This window comes from Colius striatus, chromosome 4 (genome assembly GCF_028858725.1).
Source record: "Colius striatus isolate bColStr4 chromosome 4, bColStr4.1.hap1, whole genome shotgun sequence".
NCBI lineage: Eukaryota > Metazoa > Chordata > Aves > Coliiformes > Coliidae > Colius > Colius striatus.
Window position 1 is genome coordinate 27,922,846 of NC_084762.1, and position 13,491 is coordinate 27,936,336.

Sequence of the window (13,491 nt, forward strand, 5' to 3'; positions counted from 1 at the left end):
CTTACAAGTCTGCAATGTCACTGTTTTTTAAATAAAAAGAGAAAAAAAATATGTAATCTATTGGGAGAATGTCCTATGGCTCGCTGGGAACTTCTATATTCTGTTTTTTCCTATGTATGGAGAATTTACATTACCTTGTATTCTCCCCCTTACTGAAATAACCTTATATATCATTCAGAAAAGAGGTAGCCATTTCTTTCAAGGAGGTTGTTGAAAGAGTATTATTATAAAGACATTTGTCACCTCTTTCCATTCTAAAAAAAAAAGTCATGTTCATGCTTGATTATTCACATTTAATTTTGGAAAGTACCAGAGAAAGTAAACCTTGACAAATATCAAGAAAAAAAAACCAATTGGGAGAATTGTCCATTACTCAAGGGCAGGATTTATACTGCTGTGTTGGTATCCTGATCTTAAGTTCAGAAACTGCATTTGGAGTTGTGCTGTCTGCTCCAGAAGTACCAAACAGCTTTATAATGTTTTCCCAAATTTGCTTTTTGGGAGCAATTTTGGGAAGGCAATTTTGTTGTTTGATAAGATGTCCATCACTACATTTTCTTGTTTTTTGATAAGATGTCCATTACTAAATTCGTCTGAACAGACATAGAGACACCCCTCCCAAAAGCATGTACATACACACGCACACACATTGATTTCACAAAGGGTCTCCTTTTCTTTAAGCAAGCAGTCACAATGCTGAAAATATTCTATGTGTCCACTGATTACTTTTAAATGATTTGTCACCACTCTGCCGCTCAAAGGAGATGGTTATTTCATTCTTCTGATAAGCTAACTATGTTCAGAAGCAGCTAGATGAGGATGGTGCTGTGATATAGATTCCCATAGAAAAATGCATCGTCCATCCATACGGCCGTCCATCCTGAGAAACTTCCATTGACAGATTCTTGCTATTTGCCATCAGTCATGGGGTTCCCATCAATAAATAGAAGGTCAGTGCAACAATGAGGAGCAAGCAGAATGGAGAAGAGAAGGTCTGATAGGCAGCTGATGGCATGAAAATATCTTCATACTTGTAAATACTGACAACGCGCTCTGATACGGGTGGTGAGTCTATATCATGACGAGTTATAGAACCTTTAACAGGTAAGGGCAGAAAGAAATAATGTCAGATGCGGTTTTTTTGGGTAACTGCCAAAGAAACAGGTAGACAGCCAAGTCATTTTCAAACCTACAGAAGCATGCAATATTACACTATCAGAGAGCTGGGTCATTTCTCTGCTCTCCAAAATCAAATTTCTGAATAAAATAAATGAGATTCAAGCATTTCAAGCATTCAAGGGAACTCAGAACTACTACTTATGAGGTTCTTCTAAATTTAGCTTTGAGGAGTGGGAGTAATAACCATATAGCCAAGAACACATGACATATAGGACTCTGTTATTTATCTTGTCTTCATTTTTATCTGTTTTTAAGCATCACATTGCCAGAATTTTAGCTTGTTAAAAAAAATAAAATAATAGAGATCTAATAAGAAAAACGTAACTGAAAAATATGTATCAAATTCGGTACCTCGGTTCTGTCAGTAACAGAATTCAACTCACCCTGAATTGCTGGACCCCAAGCAAACAGATAGTACCAACTCAAGTGCAGATCTACGATGGTCTCCTCTCGGGGAACATATACAGGACGCTTGAATCGGCAAGTTACACGATTGTTTTCAAAAACCCCTTCCTCATCTCTAGCAGGGTTTCTCTGGATTTCTTTAGCCCACTGACCGACATTATAGAAGTGCTGTATTCTGACTCTTCCGTTATCGTCATGAACACAAGCCATGACATCATCTCCTCCCTACACAGTAAAAACATATTGGCAGAAGGAAAACAAAAGTGTCACAAAGCATTTCCTCATTTACGTTTATAATCATAATTACTTAAAACTATTCAAGAACTGGTGCTCTCATTCCTTCTTTCTAAATACATAAATATTTGTTTCCCTAACCATTCGTCATCAATCAAACTGAAAAGCACAAAGCACACAGTAATACCTACTCACCCTTACTATGTCTGAATTCTCCTTTGGATCTTTCTAAGAGTTATTTTGACCTAACGTATACAACATATTTGTAAGGTATTATATTATCCTGACATCACATAATTAATGGATCAGTGAAAGGCCATTTTCTTTTGTACTTTTTGAAGATTCTGGAATCCTGCTTCACAAAAACTGTCAATCTTGAATCCCTAATGCATATAAAATCTGCTACATCAAATCATGGACAGAAATCAATATAATTTAGTAAAGTAGAGGAGATTAATCTACTAAATGTGGGAAAATAATAGCATAAATTACAGCCTGTCTTTTCTAATCTCTTCTCACATTCACTTAAGGGAACATCACTTCTCATACATCTTAAGAGAAAAATAAAAATGTTCAGCATGTAGTAACAGAATACAAAACACTGTAAGATACAAGAAAAATTTTATGTGCTTTTACATGAAGCATAACTAGCCACTAAGCGTTACAATCAATCAAATAAAAAACAGACAGAAGGAAGCATGAGATGATTGTGGAAGTAATTCACAGAAATATTGAACCAGTTGCTAGAACAGTTACTCAAGGTCATTGTCAAAGGAATAGAGCACTGTATCACTCAGGGATTAGCATTCATTTTAGAGTACTGTCTCACAGAAGCCTTAGTATCAAGAACCATTAAAATACTGTTCAAGCCGTACAGCATTTTTCCAAACACCACTGGCACAGGTACTGGTGCCATATTGAACACACGTCTTACCTCTCTGCTACCAAGCTTTCTGGTATGTCATGCTGATGACAGACACAATGCCTGCTAGTGTGATCATCTCTCAGTTCCTTGTTACAGGGAAAGGAGAGAAAAAAGGTCCATTTTGGCTCTCTGTGAATATTGCCATGTGGATTTGTAAAAAATGTGCCAAAAAGGGAAGGATAAAGGGGACAGCTGGGGGACAATACATGCTTGAACAGTTTCTGCATGTTGCTGCTGCAGACAACCTTTCTGAGTTCTGTCTTGAGACTATTCTTTCTCTCCATAACTTATTTTCCAAGTTTAAATTTTACACATTTGAGCACAACTCTCTCATTCTTAAGTACAAAGAGGAAAAAACAAAGATCTTTTCATACAGAAAAAAAATACAAGGAAAGAAAAAGCATTCTGCATCTCGATTTACAGAATGACATTACAAATTCTTGCATAAGCATAAAAGCCTGCAAATGGAAAAATATAATGTTATTTGAGACAAAGAAATAGGTCACAGTACTTAAAAAAAAAATCTATTGAGGACACAAAGTAGGGTTTTTTTCCTGAACTTCCATAGCTATCCAGGGCACACCATTTTGATTAGGGCCTCCAAAGCACATCTCACAGGTAAGCTCTTTTGACTCAGAGTCATTTTACTATTAGAGCCTGCCCATCTCAGGACATCAAAACATCTTGGAAGTTATGAAAAAGGATGAAGTTAGCAGGGGAATGAGAGAGGAAGACAGATACCAGCTGGTTTAGTCCAGTCGACTGATGGGCATTAGATCATGTACACAGTAAATGTGGAAGCAAAACCTTTTACTTTACTCTTACTTTATTCCTCTTATCAGAAGCTGAGACTGCTGCTTGATGTGCCTAGGATGAACGGTCACTTCCACTTTCCGAGTGCAGATGGGATGCAGGCAGTGGGACCCTGGGATCTACTTCAGGTCTATCAGTTACAAACTGGTAACAAGATCTCTGATAGATTTGAGTCAAATACTTAAAGGTGCTGAGCTGCTTTGAAAACCCTGTAGAGTACTTACATTCCAGGCATCTAAACTCTTCCATAATTTAGCTTTAAAACTGTTCCTCACAACATTAAAAATATAAACCTTTTCTTGTGACATGAACTGTTCTTTATGACATAAAAGTCTTTTATCTTTATTACGTTTATTGACAGTGTCATGTTAAAACATATATAGTAATGACTGAAAAGCACCTGCCCTCACACTTTCTTTTTGTTTCTCATTTTGAGTCTGGTAAAAATGTTGTTAAGTCAGTACGAGTGTCCCCACTCATTTTTGTGGGTCCCAGACTATGATGTCTAAATTCTGCATTTCTTCAGACTACTGCTTAAAACTGTACAAGAAACAGTCCTGTCTTCTGACTCAGGATTTAGGATGTTAGCTTAGTACTGGTTTGTGTATTCAGGAGTGTTTCTGTATACAAACATCTACATTATAAATTGCATTTTCATCCTAAAAATTTTACCAAAAATCACAGATAAAACATCTCTGCATCAGCCCTCTATTGCTTCCTGTTTCCTAAAGTTCCCACAGTACCTGCTCTTGCTTTGCCCACTGGAACACAATGAAAAGTGAAGCTTTTGAATGAAAAAGGAAGTACAGGAATAAGTATAAAACCAAATTAAATCAAATCCACAAGAGATAGAAGAAGAAATTTTAAGTAGATTGCTTTCCTAGGGTATGTAGGTTTAAATTATCAGGAGTCACTTTTTCACACATTTGTGGCTTCCCTGGAACAACACAGAGGGAACTACCTGACAGGAGGTTGTAGTGACATGGGGGTCAGTCTCTTCTCTCCAGTAATGAATGACAGGACAAGAGGAAAAGGGTTCAAGTTGTGCCAAAGGAGGTTTAGATTGGAGATGAGGAAAAGCTTCTTCACCAAAGGATTGATAGATAATGTAAGAGGCTGCACAGGGAGGTGGTGGAGTCACCATCCCTAGGGATATTTAAAACCTATGTAGATGAGGTGTTGAGGAACATGGTTTAGTGGTGGGCTTGGCAGTGTAAGGTTAGTGGTTGCATTTGATGATCTTAAAGTTCTTTTCCAACCTAAACGATTCTATGACTCTATGAAAGAAACAAAAAGAATTCCAAAGTTTAATGACAAAAGTCATATTTCTATCACTGAAAGTCAACTGATTTACTGAAGAATAAAATTATTTGCTATCCAGTTTCTGCTGTGCCTTTTGTACAAGTAACACTGACAGAAAGCATGACAAGATGCTTCCATGTGAATTGGCTTATTTCTGTGGGCTTTTCTAAGAAAAAGGCAAAAAGCCAATAACATTCAGACATTCAGAGCTGAAATGAAATACTGTTGTAATTCTCAGAGACAAAGGGAAAAGACATGTTAGGAAGGATGAGACAGCAGGCCTGGCTTCTGCACCCAGGTGGCTACCGAATGGTGCTTTGTTTTCAGCAAGTCAGTTTTTCTTTATATGCTTTTTCTGACAGATCAGGCATAAATTATTTCTCTCCTAGCATGTACACACGTGCAGACTGTCAACATGAAGAACTCTACATGTCTTACCATTTTCTTGTCCGAGGAAAACCCCACGGCCACCCAGCCATCAGTATCGGCACTCAGCTCAAATTCAACATCAGCTCCTATTCTACGGTAACTTAGAAAGTAGTCACAAGTCTCCGCATTGCATCCAGGTTTCCCATACCTAGGTGGAATTGGAAAGACACATAGCTTTTCCTTGCAATCTCCTGCTATGGAACTTAATTATGTTTCTGCAAGAAAAAAACTAGAAGAGTTTTGGTATAATAGCAGTGAAACATATTACACTATACACAAAGTAACATGAATCAAGTGGTTACAATTTTTGCTCTTTTAGTGTAAGAATGTGTACTATTTAAAATGTATGGCAAGCAACTAATTACACACAATCTCTCTGTTAACTTTCCTAGCCCTGGTTTTGTAAGTGCTTCATGAAAATACAAGAAACATCAAATAACTGCATGTCTGTAACTACAATGAATTTCCTTAAATAATCTAGTTTCCTCAAATGATGTAGCCCACAACTACAACGTATGTTCTTAAATAATAAGCATTTATTTAAACAAATATGGAACATTTGCTAAAGTTTCCAATGCAACCAGTCAGCATTTGCAAAGGCAAAGGTATTTGCACTCTTATCCCACACTGACCTGAAGCATCCCTTGGTTTTTCCACAGTCATCCACTCTGATTTTTGCAAATGGATCCACAGGAGGAGCAGTAGGGAAAGGGTAACCTGTATAGTCAGAATAAATTATTACTAAATGAAACACAAGGAATAAAATGCAAAAATATGAAAGAGAAAGGGTTCCAATAGCATTTACTTTGTCTGCTGATAACCGAGTTGTTCAGAAGAAGGACTTACTTTGTCACATACACAGTCCCTTGCTCAGACAGTGCTGGATCCAGGTACCAAAGTAAAACTGATAACCAAAAACAAAGGCAGCAGGAACACAGAGTAGTGTAGTCAACTAGGGATCGCCACTCAGCTATCTCTTTGAAGACTCAGTCCCCTTGTGAAATCCTGAAGGGAACTACATCTGACTCCTTAGCCATAAATGAGAGTATTAATGCAGGGCGCCAAACTCGGAGCCATTGGAATGGATATTGAAAGGATCTTATAATGCGTCCTCCATTAAGAAGCAAAACAAAACACAAAATAGTAAGTAAGAGAGTATCAAAACAGGGAATTGCCTACAGTTATGACTTGCAATCCCTTGTGAAGGAAAACCCAGAAGAGATGGACAATAAGAGTTATGAGTCCAAGCAATCTCCTGTCTGCTGTATGAGTATCCCAAAGAGAAAGAGCGAATGCTTGCAAACAGATCTCTCCAGTCTTGGTTTGTAGAAGTTTGTGTCTGTTACATGAGCATAGATAATTTAATAGGATGTTCTTTTATCGAGCCAATTGAAAGATAAAGTCCTAGCAGTGAAACTAGAAAGTCCCCTGGAAGTGCTTCATTGAATAGGAAATAAACACTGCAGTTAGTTACACCATCTGCAAACAAAAGTCTAATCTACACAACTTTAGGCACTTGGGTGCCCTGCCATTCTTCCTAGATTTCTAACAATGCCAACGGAGAGAGGAAGTATGTCACCATTAACTGTATCAGAGGCCTGGGTAAATTGCTCAGCATAAACACATTAAGTTGTCAAAAAATCACAGCAGCCTGTAGCAGAGCATCACTGAAAGGCTGGTGACTGTACATCCTTCCTTCTCACTTCTTCCTCTTTTTTTCAAATGCATCCAACACCGCTTTTCCATGCAGCCTAGCCACGAAACTGGAGTTTTAACATTCTGTTCTCTGTAAATTCAAAAAAAGTCCCCAAATCCCCAACTACTACGTTTCTCACCACTCCGGACATCGCACGGCATTTCTAAAACCCCCAAAAAACCCAGGGCTCCTTCTCAGTTAGCAGCCCAGAAAGCTTCACACGAGGTGGGGCTTGCACGTCGGAGTTCGAGACCCCGGGACGGAGCCCGCAGCCCAGGCTCAGGGGGCTTGCCGCAGCCCCCGGCTCTGTCGTCTGCCGTGGGCAGCCTCAGCCCCTGCTCGGGGCAGGCGCGGGGCCAGAGGTGCGCGGCGGGCAGTGAGGTGCCAGCCCCGCGGCGGGCCCGGCCGTCGGGCATGGCTCTGGGCGCTCAGCTCCGTGCCCGGATCCCGATAGCGGAGCAGGAGGCTGCTCGGGAGGCGCCGGGCGGAAGATGGCGGCGGGCGCTGGCCTTTGTGCTGAACGCCGCCGGGCCGCCGCTGCCGCCTGCCCGGCCCGGCCCGGCCCTCCTCCCTCTCTCCCTCCCTCCCTCCCTCCCTCCCTGTCTCCATCTCCCACGCGGCGCTCGGCCCGCCGGCCGCCGCGCCCCGCCCGGCCCCGCCGCCTGCCCGCGGCCGCCGCACCCTCCTCGGAGAGGTAGCGCAGGTCGTAGAATTCGCTGGCGAAGGTGCCGTACGAAGAATCGTGGTGAGGCCGCGCTGCCTCCTCGCCGTGCTCTCCGCCACCTGCCTCCCGCCGGCCGCCGCCCTCCTCCGCCGGGCTGGCGGCTGAGCCGGCCAGGAGCAGCAGCAGCAGCAGCCGCCGCCAAGCACCGCGGCTCCGCACCGCCATGGCGGCGGCTGCGGCTGCGGGGCGGGGAGGCGGCGGCGGCGGCCGAGCGCGCCTCCTGCGCCGCCGCCCGCGGGCTCCTGCGCTGCCGCCGCCGGGGGGGTAACCGGCCCCGAGGGCGGGCGGTGCCGGAGGAACTGCGGGAGTGGGTGAGGGGCGGTACAGGAGGGAGGGGGTTTCGGGGGAAAGATGAAGGGGCGGTGTATGCGCGGGGAGGTTGGGGCGGGGGGGGGGGGATGCGCCGTGTCCGTGGGCGGCGCGGGTCGCCCCCAGCGCCGTCACCGCCTCTGCCCGCGAGCCCTGCCGCCGGCACCGCCGCCCGAGACGGGCTGAGTGGCCGTCCCCGCTCGCCAGCCTCCCGCGGCGCCCGGCCCCAGCCCCCCGGGCTCATTCTGCATGGGGCCGGATGCGCAGCTCTCGAGGGCAGCACCAGGCCCTCCCCCCGTGTCCTCAGTTCTCCAGACCCTCTCAGCACGGGCTTCCAGAGGACGTGATAAATCCTGTAAATCCTGCTCGGTAATTGCTGGGAGAACTTATACTTTCTCTTTTTTTTTTTTTTTTTTTTTTTGGTTGTTATTTTCAATGATTTCTGAGATGAGACTGAAGGTATAGCGCAAGGTGTTGTTGGTTTCAGGTAAAACTCCACGCTGGTGAGCACCCACTATCTGGTTATATGTTCTTACCATGTATTTTATGCAGTGTAACTGCGGCGATATGAATATGCTGGAAAACTGGCAGAACTGAAAGAAAATTCAGCTTGTGCCCCTAAAGTTTGCTAGGACTCTTGTAACTGATACTGTACTTGCAGGTAGGCGTTAAGGATGCATTTGTGTTCTTGCTGTGCCCTGGTATCTACGGGTTGATGAAGGAACAATGACCTTTCATCACCTGTGTTCGACGAAGTGGCTCTTCTCTTGGGTTTGGACTGCCGTCTTCTGGATGTAACTGTAATTGCTTTTAATATTACGCATGTTTACACTCCCTCGTCTGAGAGAAAGTTCAGCAAAACAGCAAGGGGAAGGGGGAAAGAAGAAAACACAGTGGGCAGCAATTATCTGAAAATTAAAATAACCCTCAATTTAAATATTTTCTTGTGCTGATGACAGAACTGTGCTATTTTTTGACGGGCCACTGAGACTGCCTGAGACCTTATCCCTGTGTTAGGGATAAGTTTGATCACTTGGGACGAGCAGCTGCTTGTAATAGTGGAGTGTGCTCGGTTACATGGAGTGCAGGACATTCATTCATGTCTTTGTGCTTTAGTCCCGTGGAGTAGCACGCTACCTCTGACTACAAATAAAGGGACATCCACAAAGCAATTTCAGTGGCATACAAGTTCAACATGTTTCATATTAGCATATGGAAAAAGTGATGGGAGAGCAACATCAAGTGCAAAATCATGAGTCCCTTCTTCCCACCTCACTGAGCTTTACAAACTTTGCCAGGCCAGTGGTAAACAAGCAAACAAATGGCAATAGAAAATCCTTTATAAATCAGGCTGACAGGAAAATAAGTGTGCAGCTTATTCTTTCTGGCAATAATCAACTCTGATGAAGGCCTCCCGCTTCCTTTTTGAAATAGCTAGCCAAGGGTTGTGCTGCCTGTGAGAAGCATTCGCTCAGCAAGGAAGCAGCTGTCAGCTGCATGCTGATTTCTCCTCACTGGAAACAGGCTTTAGCGAGCTGCAATGAGGGTGATGCTTTGCACTTACAGCATAAACACTTGCTGTGTTTGTCACGCAGTGTTTGTACCCGGGTACACCTATCGTTTTAAATCTGACAGCCAAGATAACGGACAGTGGAGCTGCACCGATTTTCTAAGGTGAAGATGTGACTAAGAGACTGACCCCATTGCATGTGCCTCCTTTCTAGTAAATCTTGAAAAATTCAAATACTACTTTTTTGTTTTGGTTTGTTTTTTTTGTTGTAGAACCCCTTGTGGTTGCCAGAAGGTTGTTCCTATCATGAAAACAGGTTGCTTATAGGAAGCAACCTCATGTTGAGACTGGTGGAGCGCTAATGAGTACTGTCCATTTTCAGCATACAGAAAGGTCTATGCTACAACTAACAGTGCTGCCCATTCTGTGAAAGCAGTTCTGCAGGGAAGATTCTCATCTGGTCAAGTAATTAAGGCTGCCATCCAAAAAAATGCATTAACAGAAGGAGTCCAAAGGGCAACCTTAATCCTGGAACACCTAAACTTCCTGAATGCTTGCATGTGCTGGGAACGCCTTTCTTAAATGGGACACACATGTATGTGCGTGCAGTGTGTGAAGCATGGGTTGGAAAGCATCATTGTCCTCTGGCAGCTGGAGTCCTCTTGCTTTTGGTGAATTAGAGATGTGGTCATTTCCACCTCTTCTTGCACCATCACCTCCTGCCTCAGTGGAATCCAGCAGTCAAATTCCTTGCAAGATTAATTGCCCTAGCTTGGGAAATTCTCTGGTGCTAGCGCTCATCTAGCAATGTCTTATCAGAACTGGAGACTAGGATTATCCCTAGCCATCTCTTGATGCCCTTTCTGCTTTTTTCTCTTGGCTCTGTTTATCTCTCAGAGTACCTCCTTCCCTTGGAGGCTCAGGCTTTTTAGGGCATTTGGACTAGAAATTAAAGCTTCAGGAACAAGTCATAGTTTATGTAACAGACACAGGAAAAAAAAAATCCTGTCTCAGAGTCTCTAATTGCATTATTCAGGAGTGGCAGCAGCTCCCATACTGAGAGGGAAGAGGCTGAAGCCCTACTGGTCATATAAGAGCATGGCCTGGCTAATGAGGAAAGGAGTGGGGAAAGGTACAGAAACCCCTAATGCGGCATCCTTTGTGCCCACTCTTCCTTTGGGACCTCTCACATCAAACAATTTCCCCTTTTTGCTGCTGTGGCCAGTGGGGCTGGATCGTGCCCAATCCAATTGCTTTTCTGCTTCTGTGCATCTGTTGGGTTTCCTCCATTTGATAGTCCTCGTACAAGAGGGTCAACTTCCTTACTCAGCTCTTGGTAAGTTATTGCTGTTCCTGGTTCACCCCTAAAAGCGAAAGCTGGTGAAGATCATACTGCCCTACCTCTTCCCAGTTACTTCCTCAGCATGTCTGTGCCTCAAGAACAGGTCCTTAAAGTTTAGTGCTCCTGATTATTTCTGTGAAGTCAATGTGTATTGAAAAATCAGCATGTATCCACCAGTGCTAAGAAAACGGCTCCTGAGACAGCAGGTTTTTTACAATAATTTTGCAATAACCTGAACCAGTTCGTATGCAGTTTTTCCAAACCCTTACCACAATCTTGTTCAATATGGTGAATGTATCTGTTCTACCAGTAATTAAACAATAATAAATAACAACAATACAAAATTAAGAATCTGAGAAATCATTCTGACTTCATTAGTAAGTCATTCATCCTGTGCTGTGGTTAACTACCCGTGACACTACAGAAATGTGCTTTCTGTGTTGGTTGCTTAGACTAAGATGCAGGAGAAAATATGCCAGGAATTTCTTACAAGCAGAGCTTTTTCACAATGTGTGAATCTCTTTGGTAAAGGAAAAAAAAAATGCCAATTCCCTAAGAGTGTCTGCTATGGGAAAAGTTAGAACTAAGTGATTTCCTAGAAAAACCGAAACACTACAAACGAGAAAAAAATGCTATTTCTGAAAGCTGCTAAACAAAGAGATGAGTGAGCTTTTTGGAGACATCATACTGTTCCCAGTCTTCTGGAGAAAGGCAAGAAAATATAAACACTAAATATGTTACTATCCAAGTGAAAACTCTGTTAGATCTTTAAATCAGCTTTTGCTTAGCACTGGTAAATATTTTTTTGCTGCCACTGAGATACATATCTGGTATTGCTCCAAGGGCAATCATGCCTCTGCAGCCAGTACTGTTCACATAACACTCTTCCTATACAATTAATCTTGGGTAGGAAAAAAAACAAAGTCTCCAAGCTCTTTTCCACAAGCATAATGTGCAACAATCTAAGGACTAAGTCCAGGCACTAAATTAGCACGAGTTTTGCTTCACTAAGCACTGTGTATCCACCATGTAACTTTTTTTGTTTGTTGCTTTCTATCAGGCAGCTTATGTCTTCTCTCTGGCACTCTTTGCTACCCCAGCGTGAATGCAGCACTGAGAAGTGAATCTACCCTGAAAGGCAGATCTCCCAGATGGTGGCACAATGTGCACTAGGAGATTTTGGAGTGAAAATTTTCACATTTTTTTAAAAGTCCTTGTTACAAAGAAGTTATTTATGGTGTTATTATAATAAGGAGCCAAAACAGAGCAATCTTTTATTAGAACTTGCAATAGAGGGCATTACATTGAGGCCTCCCTGTGCATAAATATATTTTACTTACTGTGAAAAAATTGGCCTGAGGAGATGAAAAATTCAGCTCACATTAGCAAAGAGCTCATTTAGGTAGGAATGTTTTAGAGTTTAAACAGTACTGGCAGAATTCAAATTAATTCCATGTGTGACAATGTCATTTCATCCTAATTAGTCAAGAACTTGGAAATAAGGAAAAAAAAAAAAGACCCCTGTTCCCTTGTGAGACTCTATCTAATATAAGTTCTGTAAGTTTGCCAGTTGGAAAACAGTTGTTTAAACCAGCCTTTCCCTAGCCCTAACCTCTGAGTCTTAATAAAATAATAACAACAATAATAAAAACAGTAATGATGATGATGCCCATATTGTCCATGTGAATGTAAGCAGGCAGGTAAAACCAGCAGAGAAGCTCCTTCTGGCTTTCTTCTCTGCAGTGCCATTTCTTTTTATCCATCCTAACTGAGAGAGCTGCTACCAAGGAACTGAGGCACTGTAGGTGACGTCTTAGAATCATAGGATCATAAAATCATAGAATCATTACAGTTGGAAAAGACCTTTAAGATCACAGAGTCCCACCACTAACCTAACACTGCCAAGCCTATCACTAAACCATGTCCCTCAGCACCTCATATATGCATCTTTTAAATATCTTCAGGAGTGGTGGCTCCACACCACTTCCCTGGGCAGCCTGTTCCAGGGAAGTAATAACCCTTTTGGTGAAAAAGTTATTCTTCATCTCCAGTCCAAACCTCCCCTGGTGCAACTTGAGCCCATTTCCTCATGTCCTCAAACCATTACTGGAGAGAAGAGATTGACCTCCACCTCACTACAAATCTCCTTCAGGTAGCTGTACACAGTGTGATCATACGTCCTCTCAGCCTCCTCTTCTCTAGGCTAAGCATCCTCAGCTGTTTCTCATGAGACTTGTTCTTTAGATGCTTCACCAGCTTCATTGCCCTTGTCCCCCTCCCAGGCAAAAACTGCATGGAGGGAAGGGGTACTTTGCTTCAAACAGCCCAGGGAAAAAGTCTTGGATTAGGGGACATCTCTCTTTCTCCTGAGGCTATTGAAGCCCAAGTAAAGGACATCCCCCATGCTCCAGGAGATCCTCCTCCACACTTCCTTGAGCTTGCGTCCTGAGACAGGTGCTCTCTTTGTCCCACAAAATGCAGTAAGGCATTACAGGACAGGTACTAGGGCAGCAGGAGTGGGAATTGAGGGGATGCTGACTAAGGACTCACAGTGATCCGTTACAGCCAGACTAGGGTAACCTGAGGCAGTTGGGGCCATCCCTGTGCATCCACAGAATATGTA

General features: G+C 43.0%; 1 protein-coding gene across 1 annotated transcript; it reads right to left on the reverse strand.

Annotated features, from left to right (window-relative positions):
- Positions 1–876: 876 nt before the first annotated feature.
- FRRS1L (ferric chelate reductase 1 like) lies at positions 877–7,872 on the reverse strand. The gene is made up of 5 exons (XM_061995864.1): positions 7,665–7,872; positions 5,920–6,004; positions 5,297–5,435; positions 1,563–1,809; positions 877–1,095 (listed from the first exon to the last, which is right to left on the reverse strand). Exons 1-5 carry the CDS (start codon positions 7,870–7,872, stop codon positions 923–925), a joined length of 852 nt encoding a protein of 283 aa, XP_061851848.1. The 3' UTR covers positions 877–922.
- Positions 7,873–13,491: the final 5,619 nt, after the last annotated feature.